This window comes from Humulus lupulus, chromosome X (genome assembly GCF_963169125.1).
Source record: "Humulus lupulus chromosome X, drHumLupu1.1, whole genome shotgun sequence".
Lineage (NCBI taxonomy): Eukaryota > Viridiplantae > Streptophyta > Magnoliopsida > Rosales > Cannabaceae > Humulus > Humulus lupulus.
Window position 1 is genome coordinate 70,331,365 of NC_084802.1, and position 17,388 is coordinate 70,348,752.

The 17,388-nt window shown below is 35.3% G+C and overlaps 1 protein-coding gene across 2 annotated transcripts; it reads right to left on the reverse strand.

Annotated features, from left to right (window-relative positions):
- Window positions 1–1,478: 1,478 nt before the first annotated feature.
- LOC133805366 (uncharacterized) lies at window positions 1,479–13,097 on the reverse strand. Of its 2 annotated transcripts, none has more exons than XM_062243524.1 (23): window positions 12,798–13,097; window positions 12,564–12,637; window positions 11,843–12,448; window positions 11,319–11,554; window positions 11,118–11,183; window positions 10,874–11,008; window positions 9,860–9,978; window positions 9,478–9,783; window positions 8,360–8,447; window positions 8,184–8,289; window positions 7,987–8,097; window positions 7,173–7,336; window positions 6,965–7,085; window positions 6,569–6,793; window positions 6,302–6,492; window positions 5,255–5,422; window positions 5,029–5,134; window positions 4,710–4,847; window positions 3,554–3,715; window positions 3,276–3,476; window positions 2,471–2,665; window positions 2,292–2,363; window positions 1,479–1,894 (listed from the first exon to the last, which is right to left on the reverse strand). In XM_062243524.1, exons 2-23 carry the CDS (start codon window positions 12,609–12,611, stop codon window positions 1,742–1,744), a joined length of 3,717 nt encoding a protein of 1,238 aa, XP_062099508.1. In that variant the 5' UTR covers window positions 12,612–12,637; window positions 12,798–13,097; the 3' UTR covers window positions 1,479–1,741. The 2 variants fall into 2 exon arrangements, with proteins under 2 accessions (XP_062099508.1, XP_062099507.1); XM_062243523.1 differs by having other exon boundaries at window positions 8,360–8,450.
- Between the last annotated feature and the right edge of the window lie 4,291 nt (window positions 13,098–17,388).

Sequence of the window (17,388 nt, forward strand, 5' to 3'; positions counted from 1 at the left end):
AATTTTTCACTTGGTTATCGATTTGAAGTTTTTTTTTTTTTTTAATTTTGGTATTTTTTAGATCTACATGTTTATAATATGTAGAACCTTAAATTTGGAGTGTCTAAATCTAAAATTTCAATCATTCAAATCTCAATCAGAATTAGTCTCAAACTAACAAATCTCAAAATTTGAGAATCTACACATTCTAAACGTGTAAATCTAAAAAAATAACAAGCAAAAAAACACCTGTCAACTGAGTAAAAAGTTATGTCTCCAAAATTTGTCTAATTTTATGCAACGATGTTTAACGATGATTTCATGAAAACTTAATTTTAGAGACAAAAACAATATTAAAAACGATAGTTAAACTCATGAAAACTTGATTTTAGAGGTCAAAACAATAGTATTGTGAAAACTTGATTTTAGAAGCTGAATTTTAATGGGACTATTGTTAACCATTATTTATGCTTAAAATTCTACGGAATTTTCAGATTTGAAAAAAAAAATCAAAACCAAAAATTTATGCACAGATATGTTTGAAAGCATATAAATTAGTGTTTCGTGTAAATATTTTTGGTGGGTTTAAATTTTGGAATGGAATTCTAATCACTAAAAACAAAAAATAAATAAATGATATGGTGATGGATGGTGAGGGAAGGTGGCGTTAATGGCGAAAACGATGTTGGTGCTAGTGGGAATGTGGTGCTTTGCCACGGTGGGTCCTATTTAAATGAGGAAGCATAATTTTGAGAGAATTATGAAAAATAATTGGCATATTTTTAAGTTATGGAGTACTAGGAAGAAATGGAAGGAAGCTCAAATTTCCCAAATCATTTTGTTGACATGTTTACGCTTGCAAGCCCAACTTTGCATTGCCAATAATGGCGTCTCCCTCAAATTTACAGGGACCTAGTTTTGGGATCAAAAGGCCTTGCTTAGAAAGTTCACTATGATTATCTTTTTGGGTTTTTTTATATATTCATTCTTAATCCAAATTGCAAAGTTGCCGTATTTTGAAGGTTTCTTTGATTGAGGCATTGTTACCATCCTAACCTACTTTCAATATATGCTTTTCTTTTCAGTATATGTAACTAAAACTAATAAATAAGCTCTCAAGATGAGGTTTAACTCGTTCACGACGGCACGGAATTGGTTGCCCTCACGTTCCATATTAGAGTCTTATCATTAGCCACGTCTCAAAACAAAAAGACCAGCTGAAGATTTCAGTTTACTTTAACTTTTTTTTCTTCACAATAGTTAGCTCGCATTAAGGTTTTATAAAAAAATATTTATTGAAAGTAAGTTTATGGAGAGATATTTCAAAAAAAAAATCTCAATTTCCTCCTAATACTTTATATTTAATTTTGTTTTAATCTTTTTGCCCCGGCCAATGTCAAGAAAAATTGATTTGATTGATTGATTTATTTATTTATTTTTAATAACCAAAATTGACAGAACTAATATAAATATATTATGAGATTATGGTAACAAAAATGTTTATAAGAAAAAATAATTAATAGACGTTCCAGAGCAGCTAGCTGCTTGCTCTCTCTACAAAATTCGCAGCACGAGTAGTACGATATATATATATATATATATATTAGATAAGATATTATCATACACATTTGGATATAGCAAATATGCAACATTCTGTTCTGTAGGCTTGGTTGGTGGCAATCTGAGCTCTCTTTTCCACTTCATCAAATCATGATCAAATTTCCCTTTCTGAGACTCATTATTATATGTACATGATCCGGAGCTAAAAGTAGTAGCTGTTCTCCTTGAGATCCGGAGCATCCTTGCAGAGTATCGATCGGACTTCCATGATCGATCTTGGCGGCTCTAGATCTTTTTCCTGTAGTGCATTCCCTAGTAATTGCTGCATCTGAGAGGCAAAGGTATCATCCAGGATCTGAAGACAAATCAACCAAACAGATTATTTAATTGAACACGACTACCAAAATCTCAATATATCTAAGCAAAGCACACCAGATGAAAAGAGTGAAATAATCCCACATATAAACATATTGGTGTGTTCCAAAATCTTAAGTTCCCATGCAGTAGTTCCACAAGGGATAAACTGTAAAATGCTTTCTATCTCCGAACAACACAAGATGATCCAAGCTAGTTGTAATGTAACAGAAAATAAATCAATAAATATCTGACTTTCAATCAAAGCAAAAAAATTTAGTTTAAAATCCCATGAAGCTATATATGTATGTGGCCAAACGATTATATCTCAGACACCAAGAACAAAATGGATAAATCAGGTGAAAGCAAGCTGAGAATTTTTCAAGCCTACTACTTACAGACACAGCAATCCGTGAGCCCTTGTACCATGACCTATTCTCTTTCCTGTTCTCCAAGAAGCTTAGAACATCCTGAGACAACAACAATACCCCAAATAAGATGAAGGAAAGTTATGGGCCAGAGCCAGATGTAGCAAATCTAAAACTATAGTCCATATAGATAGTTACAAGTAACATACTTGTCCCATTCGATCCCAGTAACCTCGACAGATAGCAATGAACACAAGAGTCTCGAAGACAGAGTGAAGGTGGGTTATAGTATTGGTAAGCTGGTCTTTCAAAGGCTGCATTCTATTTCGAACGTCCGATTCTACCGCACTTTCTTTTGAATCTTGGAGAATCTTTTTCAGCTTTGTCGCACTCTGCAACTTAGCCTGAAAACAATAAGAGCAAAAATATTAAAGGAGACTTCATTGAAGAATTGTCAATAATTTTTCAGTAGTATAGTCTTCTAAATGCAAGACAGAACTTAATTGCTACATGGAGTGCCATGTTATGTGGGGCTACAATGCTACAACAATTTATGAAGATAAGATGCAATGAGATCAAAAGTCTCAAGTGAACTCTCAAATACATCCTCATGCATAAATACTAGTAATGTTTTCTCTTTTATGTAACAAAAGTGAGTACTACAAAATCAATCTCTTTATTTCTCTCATTTTTCAGGTGTACTCGTGACTTGGTCCTTTGTTGCCCCTTTTTGTTGTTTTATTACAAATTACTGTACTCGGACAGATTGCCTAGCTTCTCCACCTGCATCTTATTATATTTTTCCAAAAATTTAAACTAGCCTTGTATAGAAGCTATTAATGTCATGTGCCATAAATAGCTCTTTGCTCCTATAAATCCATCTTGATCAAACTAGGTAGTTGCAATATCAAATCATTTCCTTCTAATTTCTGAGTAGTTTACATATATAGCACATAATAATCAAATGATAATAAATCAGAATGAAAAATGCACCATATGCAGTATGATACCCACATTTTCCACCAGTTTCTCCACCACCGCTTGAAGATAATTTCTAAACTTCGCCCTCAGCATGACTGTAACTTCACTGAGACGTTCACCAGGAACAGCATTTCCACCATCAGGGATGCAGGACCCCCATGATTTGAATTGAACTTCTATCTTAGGCCGCAGGACGTCAAGCATCCTTTTTAGTGAATTCAACAAAATGCCCAGCTGAAATACAAGAGATTCAAATTTCAATATAATGTGCAAGCCTACAAGGAGCCAAGAAGTAAGAGAAGTCCACAAACCTCATCGGGGACCACATAGGAGCTAGCTGATCTTTTAGTAAGTTTCTGCATATACTTGAGGCCAAATTTCTTAGGTGCCAAGTTTTCCTTCAACGGTGCAAGTACATCTGCATACTGCTTATCTAAAGCTTCCACTACTGCCTTCTCAATGTCAGCAACAGCCTTTGGTGGAAAGAATGTTAAAATATGTCAAACAAATTCTGCATAACTCCATGAGTTTGTTTTAAGTTCCAATAGAATAATAAACAACAGATTTTAGAGAACAAAAAAGCTAAAAACAGAATGGAAAATTTGATAAAACTATGTACAGAAAAATCAGGTACTAAAAATCAGAAGAATTTATAGCTGTCTTCTAGGCTTAGGCATTACAACATTTATTTTATATTTAGTCAAGGGAGAAATAAGTGAGAGATTAGCACTCCTGGTATGACTACAGAAGAATGTTTGTTCATGAATTGAGCATTTATTAGAAATAATATATATGTCATACTTTAAAACGACCCAAATAATATAACCTTTGACTATCACAAATAAAAGACATCCAGAATTATATAAACTGTTTCATAGCTGACTCAGCCCATTGTCTCCTACATGTCTACTGGTTAGGGCCCAGCTGGGATGTTGCCATGATTAAAGAGCAAAAAGGGCATATGTTTGGTCCAATTATGAGTATTCACGTAGAGTTCATGCATACTATAGTTACGGCTCAATACCAACTGTAAAAAATGAAAGGAAAATAAATAAAAATAAAAAGCAAACAAAAAAAATTTGAGTTCCTATGATCAATGAAGATGTAGCTTGTATGCATAGTAGAATTTTTGGTACTAAATTATGACCCAGGTACTCGATTCTCGGTTTCATCATGCACCTTTTGGTAAAGCCTTTGTTATTACAAGCTACAACTACTTGATATAGGATAAATCAGCCATATTTTTTAAACAACAAATTAATCAGCCAAGTTTTTAATTCCATGATTATTATATCTCTTGTCAATAAAATTAGGATACTTATTTGGAAGTGATGGACAGGTCATACAGTGATTTTTTTATTTAGTTGAAAAAAAAAAGTGATCAGAGAAACTCTATGATGAATATAAAAGGCCCATCAAACATATAGAAATTAAAGTCTAATTGAAGTGAGAAGAATAGTCACGTACTTGCTCTAGAACAAGAGTGTACTCTGGCCATCGACATATAATGATCTCGTAATCACTCAGAGTTTCCTTCAATTTATCATACATCTCACCAACAAAAGGAGTAGTAGAATGTTGTGTTTTAACTCCTGACCATTTCACCTGAAAGTTCATGATAACCTCTTTTGAGCAGGGAAAAAATGTATACAACAAGAATGCTTAAAAATCTTGTTCTCTGATAGAAAATTACTTAATAATTAGGAAAAGATATCCTCTAAAACGATCCTCCAATGAACAAGCAAAAGAAGATTTATGGATAAGTGATGAGCAAGACCAAACATACCTTATCTAATCTGCACGTTTCAAGCAAAGACCGTCGCTTGTCCTGAATCCACACCATGATATAAAGGTGGAACAATTCTTTTGCATCAACTCCACCCTTGACAGGACTGGAAGAGCAGGAAATACATCATAAGCATAGAAGTTTGTAAAAACAATTGTCCATTCTATTCTGTCTATGGCTGCTGCAGTATTTTTGACAATAGCAACTAGAACAAAAATATCATTACTTGATGTTCCAGTTTGCAAGGTCCCTCTGTAAATCTGCTGTTGCAATAACAAGTTCTGCTACAGGAGGTGAAGGGCCTGTTGGGGGGCAAGCAATGAGGAAAGCACGCAATCTACTGCAAAGCTCAGTGCTGTATATTGACGAAGATAGATTCGGAAGATCTATGAAACTGTCCCAAAAAAAGACAAGCCAATTATTTTAATCTTATGCCAGAGTGCCACACAAATGACGATGAGAAACAATTCAGATAAGCAAAATGGAACACAATGGTGACACAATGCTGTTGGTACATGATAAAAAAAATGTTCCTTAAGGAAGTTCAGATGACAAGATTAGAGAGTGATTTTATTAACAATCCCAGGTAGTTCGAGAGACCTGGTTCCTTCCCAGGGATATGCTCAATACACAGTAAGAATTGGCCTGCCCAACACACTCTCTCCTCCCGTTTATTCTTACAACTTTCCATATAAGTTGACTTTAGGATCTTCTGACAATTACAATCAGATTGATTAGGACCTTCCAGGACAATTATAACCAGATTCTAAGACATTCTATAATTATCCTATTTCCAAAAGCACTCACCACTAACACTTTCTGAGCATAGGTGCAGTGGATTAGAGGTCTATCAAAATGTACCACTTTCACTGTCAAGCAAAAGCATGCTCTACCTCTACGTTCCAAAAGCCACAGCAGATGAAAAATAGAGGAAACTTGACTTACTGTGACTTATAAACTCACAGGATAACTAAGAAAAATCTGTCAGCAGTCTACTAACAAAATCATATGTAAATAAACATTTTACATTAGAAATTCACTTTTACAAAGCAAAAAGGAATTGTCCAGTAGATTATTTCTACAACACAATTATTCCCAAAAATCTTCATGGACCATAAAATTCTCACTTTCTGTGATAATTCATTTTAAACTTCATAGCATACAAGCTTTAGTTGATAACCAAGCAACATATCTTTGGAGGCAGAAGGAAATTTGCAGCAGTATTATAAATTAGACTTTTCACTATTTAGATAATGATTTAAGAAAAATATACCTTGGAAGTATATTCTGATTATGGATCTCAATATCAGTACGAATTTCATTCCTAATATTTATGCACAAAAACTTCATCCTCTGGTAAGCAGTAGTCATAGCTAAGGTATCCATCAAAGTTTCATCATTGTTATTGCTAATATATTCATCTGTCTCTGTCAAGTGCCTTCTTGATCTCTTCTTCGCAGCAACCTGTCAAGTCACTCACTTAGAAAAGCCACTGTGTACCAACTTAGACAATCACCATTAGAGATTCAAAATTCCTAACCTGGAAATAGTGGCATAATGTATTTTGTGACTCAGGGGACAAGATATCATGAAGAAGAGTGTAAAGTTTTATGGCAGGCTCCAGTGCAGGTGCAGCATGCCCACATGCAGATTTAAAGACCTCCATAATACCCGAGAGTGCTGACTCATCCAATGATTTGTAGTTCTCAAAAACTAGAGCAAGTACTTGTTCAATTTGATCCTTGGTTTCTCCCAAGATCCGGTTCTACATGTATAAATATAAATATATGTATATATCAGCAGTTTTTCACATTTGTTAGAAGTGATATGATAAGAAAACATGAGCAAAAAATGACAGAAGAACAGTTTAACACAAAGGATTCAATAAAACCATATCAACAATACTAAGTGAAATCATAAAATGATTGATACATACCTCTTGATGACTCAATGTGCTCTTACTATGGCCTTTCATAAGAACTGGCATTAACAAATCATAAACCAACATAAGGCAATCAGCAGTTGGTGTAGCAACGTCCATGACATAAGAGAGGTATCTGTTGGCATTGCATATTAGACCACAATCATAATGCAGAGCATGAAAAAATATACAGATTTACTACTACATAACCACATTGCAATACCTGAGCTTGGTGTATATATCAGAAACACCATAATAAGATGCAAATTCTGTTAAAAGCCATTTCCAAGGACCATGCAATAATAGATTCCTTTGGCGAAAATGTTGAACTTTCATAGCAACCTCCAATACGAGGTCATAAGCAACTGTTTCAGCAACAGAGCCACACTGACCAACAGAATAAAACCAAATAAAATCAGAAAACTTTATAAAGCATTCTAAAGTACAAAGGAAAAGGCTTCCTAGCTCCCAAAATACAAGCAGTTGATGGATTATTCTTCTTCAAGCACAATACAATGCAAAAACTTATTATCTATTTTCTTTTAGCTACGATTATCTTTTTTTCTTTGTATGCATTGCACTTTATCTTTTGCTGCACTTTACCTGCCACACTGTCTAAATGTCTAATTTACAAAAATGCATGTATTCCTGTATATATATGGTGCGCAATATGTTTCTAATTCCATCCAAAACATATTTTAAAAAAATGAACAATTACGAATTACCAAATCTCGACAAATCCAAGTATACAATATTTACTTAATACCAAAAACAAATTATGCCAGTCTTCACCATAAAACAAGGAGAAAAATGAATCACCTCCTCCATAAATTGAACCAACAAGATAATGGTAATGTCACAATGTTAATTGAGAGCTTTACTACACATTTTTTATTAAATAAAACTTGTATAATATAATATATATATTTATATAACATGCACTGGTTTAAAACCATAGACATGAAGACAGTTAAGAAAAAAATAAAAGATTATTAAGTATGGCAAACAAATTCAAAGGTCCCTCAGAATAACTTTACTTTAAGACTATTATCATCCGAACTCATTGAGTAAAGTATACAAATCTGTAGCTTTCCAACAAACTCATGTTCTGGTTCGCGGTAAATAGACCACCATCGTAACTTGTCAGACTGCATTTCCATTTAAATAAGAATCATTAACCAGAAACATAATCAGGAATTCAACCTGGAAGCTACTATAAGATCAAGATTATTACCGGATCATCAGCAATTGTTGCCACTTGAATAAGCACACGACCAAAATGTTTCCCCTTCGAATCTTGGATTTCAACAATTAGATCATCTCCCAAGCTATCTGGTAAGCTGTAGAGTGGTCAGTGCCTTTATCAAACAACTCAACAAACAAAAGAATAAACTGAGAAAGAGAACATACAAAACATGAGTTTCACCAGATCCAGGCTGCATTCTGATAGCATCTTCTTCCGGTGAGCTTTTGAGTCTTACAAAACAAGAGTATGTTTCTGCTGCCATTTACGAGCAAGGTAAAAATTCTCAACTCATGATAAAAATAAAGCACAATGAATCAGCAAAAGAATTATGTAATAATGGGGGATAGTACAGATAAGAGCATTGTACTACTATAGAGCTTACAAAAAATTAAAATTGCCCCCTTTTTCTATTTTTTTAAAAGCATCCACAAAAAAGTACAGAAGCTCTGAGGACAGGAAGATATGCTACAAGAGAAGACACAAAAAAATAGAGAAACAAACAAAAACAGAACAGAACATCAATACATAAAAGTTCCAAATAAACTATAATAATAAATATATATATATATATATCATCACATAATGTCCTTCTCCAATTCTCATACAAAAAATTATCACCATCGTGATTCGTGACAAAGAAAAGTACACAGAATAGATTACTTTGTTTTTACAGTCTATCATGCGTACATCACAAGATTCATATATGTATTCACATGACATCCATAACAAAAACAAGTAGGACTACCTTTCCAGCATCAAATGTCAAATCAACAGCTAATTTATTTAATTGCACACAACAGCATAAAATAGGAAGAGCAAATCCTTTATACTATGTTTGGTAGGAAGGATGGGGAGATGAAGAGATGGATTAATTAAGAAGGCTGGAGAAGGAGAGTGACAATCCTTAGAGTTGTTTGGTGTAATAGGAAGGAAAGAAATGAGTAAATTCTTTTACAATTTAAAATAAATAACAATATTAAAAATATTAGTCATTTTAATTATTTAAGAAATTTTTATAAGGTAGCTATAATTCTTTCTTCAGTAAGATCCTCAATTTGTGAGTAAAATTTTTTTTTTGTTCTACAATATCCACTCATATATGGAAGGATTGATTTTTGTGGACCCAAGGCATTTGCAATCCTTAGTCATTTCCATCCTTTGTTTCCCTTCCTTCTTACAAAACAAAATATACTAAGGATGGATTGCTTCATTCACAACCCTTAATCCATCCCTCTTCCAATCCACCATACCAAACAAAGGGTTAATGGTTCATAGTTTATACCTTGCGCAACTTCATATGATGACGAACTGTTACGTAGAGTTGTTACAACACCAGTTTTTAGGAGTCCAGACACCTGTTTTATATACTGAGTGCCAGCTTGCACATATGCCAAGCTTTGGCGTGAAAAAGAACCATTTGCAGGCATACGAGGAGCAACACGAATGTTTCGAAGAGCTTGCCATCCTGAAGTGATTGTTGACTGCAAGTTGGAGAAACCATATTTGATGGATTCCAGTTTTATTGATGGTCTGTAAGTAATTATACTACAGCCAATAGGTGGGTCCAGGGCCATTTTCACTTTACGCACTGCACAATGAAAACTAACTTAGGAGCCTTTCAACAACCAAACACTTAAAAGTGTTAGATAGTAAAGGTGGCATACCTTGCACTTTCATCTTGCCAACAATTTTCTTAGGTTTGGGTGCAGCTTTCTCACTTGCTAGTTCTGAGGTCTGCTTTCCCATCAGTTCTTCCTCTGATTGTAACAGTACTTGCCGTAAACTAGAGTTCAAAGAAGAAGAATTTGAATCTCAGTAAAAGTGAAAAAGAAAACACTACAAACAAATAGAGACATTCCAGGAGAAAAACCAAAAAACAAATTATGCCAGCTTCAATGCCTTCACATTTAAAGTTTCATAATCACATCTATTACCCTCAAATTACATTACCTATGTCCAATTCAATCTTTTTTACAATAATCAGTAAGAATTGTTAAATAAAAATTACATTGACAAGGTATCAAAGGACAAAATAGTAGACAAAAATATGAAAACGAAAAATACAAATTTTATCAAAATATTAATATTATATGGTAGTGTAAATTTTCAGGAAATTCTAAATAATTTTCAATGTTGAAAAACAATGTTCAAATAGTTTGTTGTATGCATGACTGTTTTTTAATGCGCGTGAAAAGCAACTTATTTGAACATTGTTCTTAGCACTGTAAATTATTTGGAATTTTCTAAAGATTTGCAGGATGCTCTAAATAACTACAATATACACGACTATAAAAAAATTGCGCTGAAAATACTTCCCGAGCCAAAAACTGGAGAGAGGGTGCACCGATGTGCCCCTTTTTGGGGGTGCACCCGAGATTTTCCCAATATTATATAAATGTGTGTGTGGTGTGCATTTGAAAGAATCAAGAAAATGACTTACTTTTATCAGTCAATTGTACTTTTTACTAAACTGCAACATACAGTAAAATTGAAGAGGAATAAGTACTTCTAGTATATTATCCCTATCAGAACTATTTATTTTTGTTCCTAGAGTTAATAATTTCGAACACAAGGGATATCCCTCCATAACACTTTACTTTCATGCAATTTATCAAAAACATAAAACGAAACCTTAAAATTTGGCATGATTGAGAACAAGAGAAAGACATTGAGCTCACCTAAATGCCTCCCTTAGTAGTGCACATTCATTCTCTAGAAACATTGGTGCTTCCATGCATTCCATTGCCCAAGCATGAAGGCAAAGACGCACACATGCATCATAGGCAACAACAGCATGCCATGGCCCTAGTGCACTGGTTTACAATTTATACAAACACAGTAAATCAATAAATTGAATAACAAAAACAAAGATCTTTTACACCATCTAGGTCATATACAACCATGGTTTTGGTTTTGAATTACCTGGCATGAAATGTTGGGAGTCGAGCTAGACTAGATGATGTAGTAGTTTCTGAACCAGTAGTAGTTCTACAAACATAAAGAATAGAAAAGGTGAAATACCATGCCACCATGTGTAAAAATAATGATCATAAAATTATCTCTTCCTGAGCAGAAAACTTCAGCATATATTTTTATTTTGCCAAGAGAAAAATAAGCACGCACCTTAGAAAATTGTCAGATTTGCCATTTGCGATTTTATTTTCCGGTTTAAGACTGGATGTGGTTTTATTTTCAGGCGAATCTGCTGCATTTGGGGTACTGTGTACCCTCGAAGCTGGACTTCTGTCGGCGGCTTGTTTGATTTCCTGAGTAATAGAGCCTCCACCAATTGGTGGTGCACTGGGAACATCATCATCGTCAGAGAACTTACCATTTTCCAGCTTTCTTGAATGCAAACCCTGAAAAAGTTGGTAGACTTAGTGATAATCCCATAATCCATGCAGATAGTGCGAACAGAACTAATAGAATCTCTGCATTGCCTAAACTAGTAGCACCAACCTCTTAAGTGGCACATGTAAATTAAAGAGCCTACACAATCTTAAGTAACAACAAAAATGAATTGAAATACCATTCATTCTCCATTTACATAAATGTAATAAGACCATAAGAAAACAACTAATACACCACAATCAGTATCAATCCAGCGGGCAAGAGCAATTGAAATATTATAAAGTATGAGAACAAACCTTTACAGCAGTACTCTCCACATGAACTGTGGATGGAACACTGGAAGCATATCCTTCCGAGAATCTATGTTGTTTCGCACCACCATTAATGCTTCCTCCCACTTGTGTAGTAGAAAACTCCGAGCTCGCAGCAGAGTCATCAGACTCATCCTCCGTAAAACCATTCCTAGATTGGTACCTTCCAGCTCCTCCAACTCCTACTACCCTTTCCGCCATAAACCCATGCTTTCCGAGTCCAACCACTGTCTCCATGGAAGAACCGACATCGGAATAAGTATAGTCACTGCTATAGTGGGAATCCTTTTTCAAATGGTTACCATATCTATGAACAGCGCCACCATTACTCATCTGGGGAGACGAATCAACTGAGTTTCCTCCATAAACATCCTCCTCTGAATCAGTACTCATGCCATTTTCAGAGCCTGACCCACTAGCATCCAAATCACCCGGAATGGTTCTAGACACCGGAATGGCACTAGCGGGCAAATGCCCACTTCTGAATTTCGAGGGTGGAGGGAGTCCAAAGCCTCTTCCGCCATTTCGAATGTTAGACATAGGATCAATTCGGGTTCTCAGATTGGAACTGGATAAAGGAACCTCATCCTTCTGATTTCAGTGGAAAAATTACTAAAAACTTTGAAATACTAATTTCTCTTTTCTTTAGAATAAATAAAAAATGTAGACAAGAATAAAGTACAGAAAGAGATTGGAAAAGGCTAACCTCTCTAACCCAACGAAGAGCACTTCTATCAAGTCCTTCAGTGAACATATTATTCTCCAAGATTTAACTTTTACCTATACCCAGAAAAGAATTTCAGCAACCCTCGAACGAAAAATGGAAAATCACCCAGAAAAGGAAACAAAGTGGGGAAAAAATAGAACTACATTTTAAAGCAAACCCAGAAAACACACTCGTATGTTTCAACCCAAATAATGTAAAAAAGCAGCAACTTACATATGAAATCAAGTTCTGGGTTTCAGTACCAAAAAGGAGCTCAAGAACAGCAATCCCGGAAGCCAAGAAATTTGTAAAGTAAATATACGTACTTATTATAACATTCAACAAGACCTCAAAACTTTAGAACCAAAAAAAAAAAAAAAGATTGCTTCTCTCAAAAGTATGTTTGTTCCGGCTCTCTGAGAAATTCAGACAAGCTTTATTTTAATTTATTTAAATCTCTCTGTACAAATCTGTGGGGGTTCTTCTGGTGAGAGGACTGGTTTGGTCTGCTCTCACTCTACTATGTTTTTTTTAATTTTTTTTATTTTAGTGTCTACGAAATATATATATATATATTAGTTTGCCTTTTCTCTTTTTTTCTTTTTCAAAAGAATATGTTTTTATTTTTAAAAAAATTTCAACTATTTAAAAACAAAAAATTCTCAACCAATGAAAGAAATATTATGACATAATCGGGGAACAAAAACAATAATTTTCCCACACGAAACGACGACATGAGTCAAGAAAGAAAAGGAAAAAACAATTGAATACGACACCGTATCGCTCCTTAAATCGAAATCTGCAAAACCCAATGCTATTTATTAACGTTAGATTTACTTATTAAATTACTATATATTAATAATGTAACATAATAAAGCAAAGTCCGAGAATAAAGCACACGTAGCTGACCCAGAGAAAAAAAAAGAGTAACGGGAAGTCTACGTGGCAAACAAGGGCCTAAGTTTTATAATTAATTATTAAATAAATAAATAATCAGTCGAAACTCGAACGTTGCAGTGGAGATGGAGAAGATGGATAGTGAAGAGACTATTATTCTAATTTCCTCGGTGGGTCCCACGTAAAATCCTGCCTATCCATTCTTTGTTTTCTCCCTAACAAGTATGTGCACTAGCCGACTTAAGTTTCTTACACCAAATGTCTAAAATACCCTTCTCTAGAAGCCTATTAATTATTAAAGACAAAAAAAAAAGATGGGGCATAAGATGCACTCATTGGAGCACGATGATGATTGGGTAAGAAATCAAGAGTAGAGTAGAAAAAATGGGGTCCAAATCGGACTTTTACTTTAATTTGAATTTTTTTGAAATTTGGTTCTTTAGTTTGGAACAACATCTTTTTGTTTTTTTAACTGGGCATACATCCTTGTATAATAAATATGATTTTAGTATAATTTGTTAGTTTTTATTAGATTTAATAATTTTTATAATTTTTTTTATTGTTATCTAACAACATCATTGTTAGTTTTAAAGTTATTTAAATAAGGTAAATGGTTTTTTTTTTAATTATATAAATAAGGTAAAGAAATTATAAAAAAAAAAAAAAAAAAAAGTAAGAAATGAGCCACAATAATTTCTCATCACAATTTTTAAAATTTTATATTAAAGTATATAAATTACTCAATCAATTATGTTTTCAAAACTATAGTATAAAAATATTTATGTGCTTAAATTTATTATTTTCTTTCTTTTATTAATAATTTATTTTGTCATTTAACAAATTTTATTTATCAAAACATATATGTAATGGTAAAATAAGACATAAATATACATATTTTCTTGTTTTGTCGTTTACTTTGTTTATGAGAAATTACTTATTTTAATTACTTAAGTCATTAGTTAAATAATATATATTTATACATAACTTTTTGTTGGCTTAATTTTTTAAATTCATAGTCTTAATTTAGAATTTTTTTAATATTATATTATAATAAAATAATAGGTGTTTATTCTAAAAGAGAAAATTAGAAAAAAATTATTTAATTTTAAAGCTAGAATGCACCATGTTTACCCAAAATATTTACGTGATGATGTGGCACGATTGGGGCGTACGTAGATAGCACATGAGATCCACAACCTAGTTGACCCACAACCAGGAGATCAAGATAAATTTGAGCTGACCGATAGGCGTGAGAGACATGCCGAGTAACAGGGAAGCTGATGTGATAACATGTGCGACTAGATCTGCTCGTAGGAACGAAGCTAGAATTCAAATTCAGTTATGAGTCGGATATCTCTAGGATATTTGTTTATTTTTATATGTAAATATCATTATTTCTGTTATTATTCAAATACGCTTGTAACAAAAATTGAACATGGCCCATAGGCCCATATGTACATCCTTGAGCCTATAAATAGGACTCATGGGATTCATTGAGGAAGAAAAAAAAAGGAATTTTTTGTATTTAGAGGGAATCATTTGTAATCAAAAGAGAACTATAGTGTTTTTATCCACGAAACTTGTACTCATCTTCAACCTTGTGAAACTCGTGAACCCTAGTTTAATGATCACATGTTTTGAAGCTCTACATTAATAAGAATACGAAGTGGACGTAGGTCATTACCATTCCTTGGGGTCGAACCACTATAGATTTTGGTGTCATTTACCTTCTTGAGTTCAATTCATCTTATCTTTATCATTTTCAGTGATTCTGTGTCATTGACCAAATCGCTAGTCAGCATTTTGGTGCTTTCATTGAGAGCCGAACTCGAGGACATCAAGATAAACAATGGCAAAGAACTCCAAGAAAGCGTGTCAAACTAGGCAGACATCTAAAAGTTTGCCAAATCCACCTCCTCCATAAGGTGTAGCGGAGGACGAGCCACAAGTGGAACTAGAACAAGAAGAGATGGATGCTGAAACCTTACGAACAACTTTGATAGTGTTGCAAGAGGAATTAGCTACTCTGAAAGCTAACCAGAAGAATGTGGCTGAAACTATGGTGCTGCAGCAAATGGAGTTGATCGGCAGCGTCGAGAACTGAATGAGCGGCAGGCTAACATGGATCGTTGGCAAAGAGATGCCACGAAAACTTTAGAAGTAGCTATTCAGTTGGCTCGAGGACAACTTGCACCAACCTCTCAGCCAGATCAGCCACCAAACTCTCACCCTCATCAAAATTCGCAGTCAGATCATTCCCAGTATCATCACAATCCACCACACCCAAGGAGTCCGCAAAGACTAGAACAACCTCCCATTGCTTAGGAGGAAAGGCAAATGCAAAATCCCGACAGAAACAACGAGCAACAACCACCCTCTCAATCTGGTTGAGATAATGCTCAACAGTATAGGCAGGATAGGGACGAGCAGTGTCCCAGACGCCCTAGACGACAAACAGCTAGGGAACAGAACCCTCCTGGCAGGGGACAACATCCCTCGGGAAGCAGGAGGTAGGTGGACTCAGGCTCTACGGTCCGGGATCCCCCACGACATAGTAATGTCAGGGGACCCAATGACCAACGCAGGCCTCCACTTTTTTACCGAGATGGACCAGGAAGAAGAGAGGGGAACAATGCGTACAGTAGGTCGCACACTCACAGGTCGCAATTCAGAGATGGCCATGACTACAATGAGACGGACTCTGGTAAGAGGAACAATGGTCGGCAGCGGGAGGAAAGGGATGGACAGCGAAATCCTCCCCTAATGGAGAACCAACCGACAAGCCAAAATGCTAGGGGACAGCCTAAATAACCCAACATCTTCACAGCTGCTCGTAGTGAATAGGAAATATCGAACTCCCCAAGTTCGACAGCCCATTTTAATAATCGATCGGCGGCTTCTGGTTTCTGTAGGACTTGCCGTAATGGCTGGTTGGTGAGTACCACGACGGGGTGAGCTTGAAAGTACGGTCGCAGCTTTCTGGAGGCCAAAATCAAGCAATAGGCTAATTTCTCAATGGGCGGATACCGCAACTCTGATCCTACCAGAGTCCTCCTCTCTGATCAAAAATGCGCTAGCAGCATATTCTGTGACTGCCAAGTAGATTAACAAAATTTCTTTTTCGACCGGTTTGGACAAGATCGATGGTTGTGACATATGAGACTTTAGCACCTAAAAAGCCTACTCGCACTATTCCGTTCACTCAAACTTCTTGTTGCCCTTGAGTAGATTAAAAAATGGAACGCACTTGTCCGTTGACTTAGAAATGAATCTACTCAAAGCGGCAATCCTCTCGGTCAGACTTTGAACATCTTTAATCTTGGCGGGTGACTGCATCTCGATCAGGGCCTTGATCTTTTCGGGATTAGCTTCGATTCCTCACGAGTTTACTATGAATCCCAAAAATTTCCCTGATCCAACACCAAATGAACACTTAAGGGGATTTAGCTTCATCTGATATTTGTTCAAGATGTTAAAGCATTTTTGCAGGTCCCCGATGTGCTTTTCAGCCTTCTTCGACTTGACCAGCATGCCATCGACATATACCTCCATGTTAACGATGATTAATTCTTTGAACATATGGTTGACCAATCGCTGGTAAGTCACACCAGCATTTTTCAAATCAAAAGGCATTACTTTGTAACAGTAAAGCCTTGTATCTGTTTGAAAGCTAGTGTGATCCTCATCAGGTGGATGCATACTGATTTGATTGTACCCAGAGTATGCGTCCATGAATGATAAAATCTCATGCCTTGATGTAGCATCGACCAGCTGGTCGATCCTTGGGAGTGGGAAACAATCCTTCGAGCAGGCTTTATTGAGGTCTGTGAAATCCACACACGTCCTCCACTTGCTGTAACGCCTTGGTTACCCCAGAACCGTTACGGTGAACCGGAAATTTGACCCGCTACCCGAGTCCTTTGATTAA

Coding starts and splice junctions, on each gene's coding strand:
- LOC133805366 (XM_062243523.1), bottom strand. CDS start 12,611: ATGTTCACTGAAGGACTTGATAGAAGTGCTCTTCGTTGGGTTAGAGAG. Junction 11,555..11,842: donor TGGAGAGTACTGCTGTAAAG/GTTTGTTCTCAT, acceptor CAACTTTTTCAG/GGTTTGCATTCAAGAAAGCT. Junction 9,979..10,873: donor CTACTAAGGGAGGCATTTAG/GTGAGCTCAATG, acceptor TTTGAACTCTAG/TTTACGGCAAGTACTGTTAC.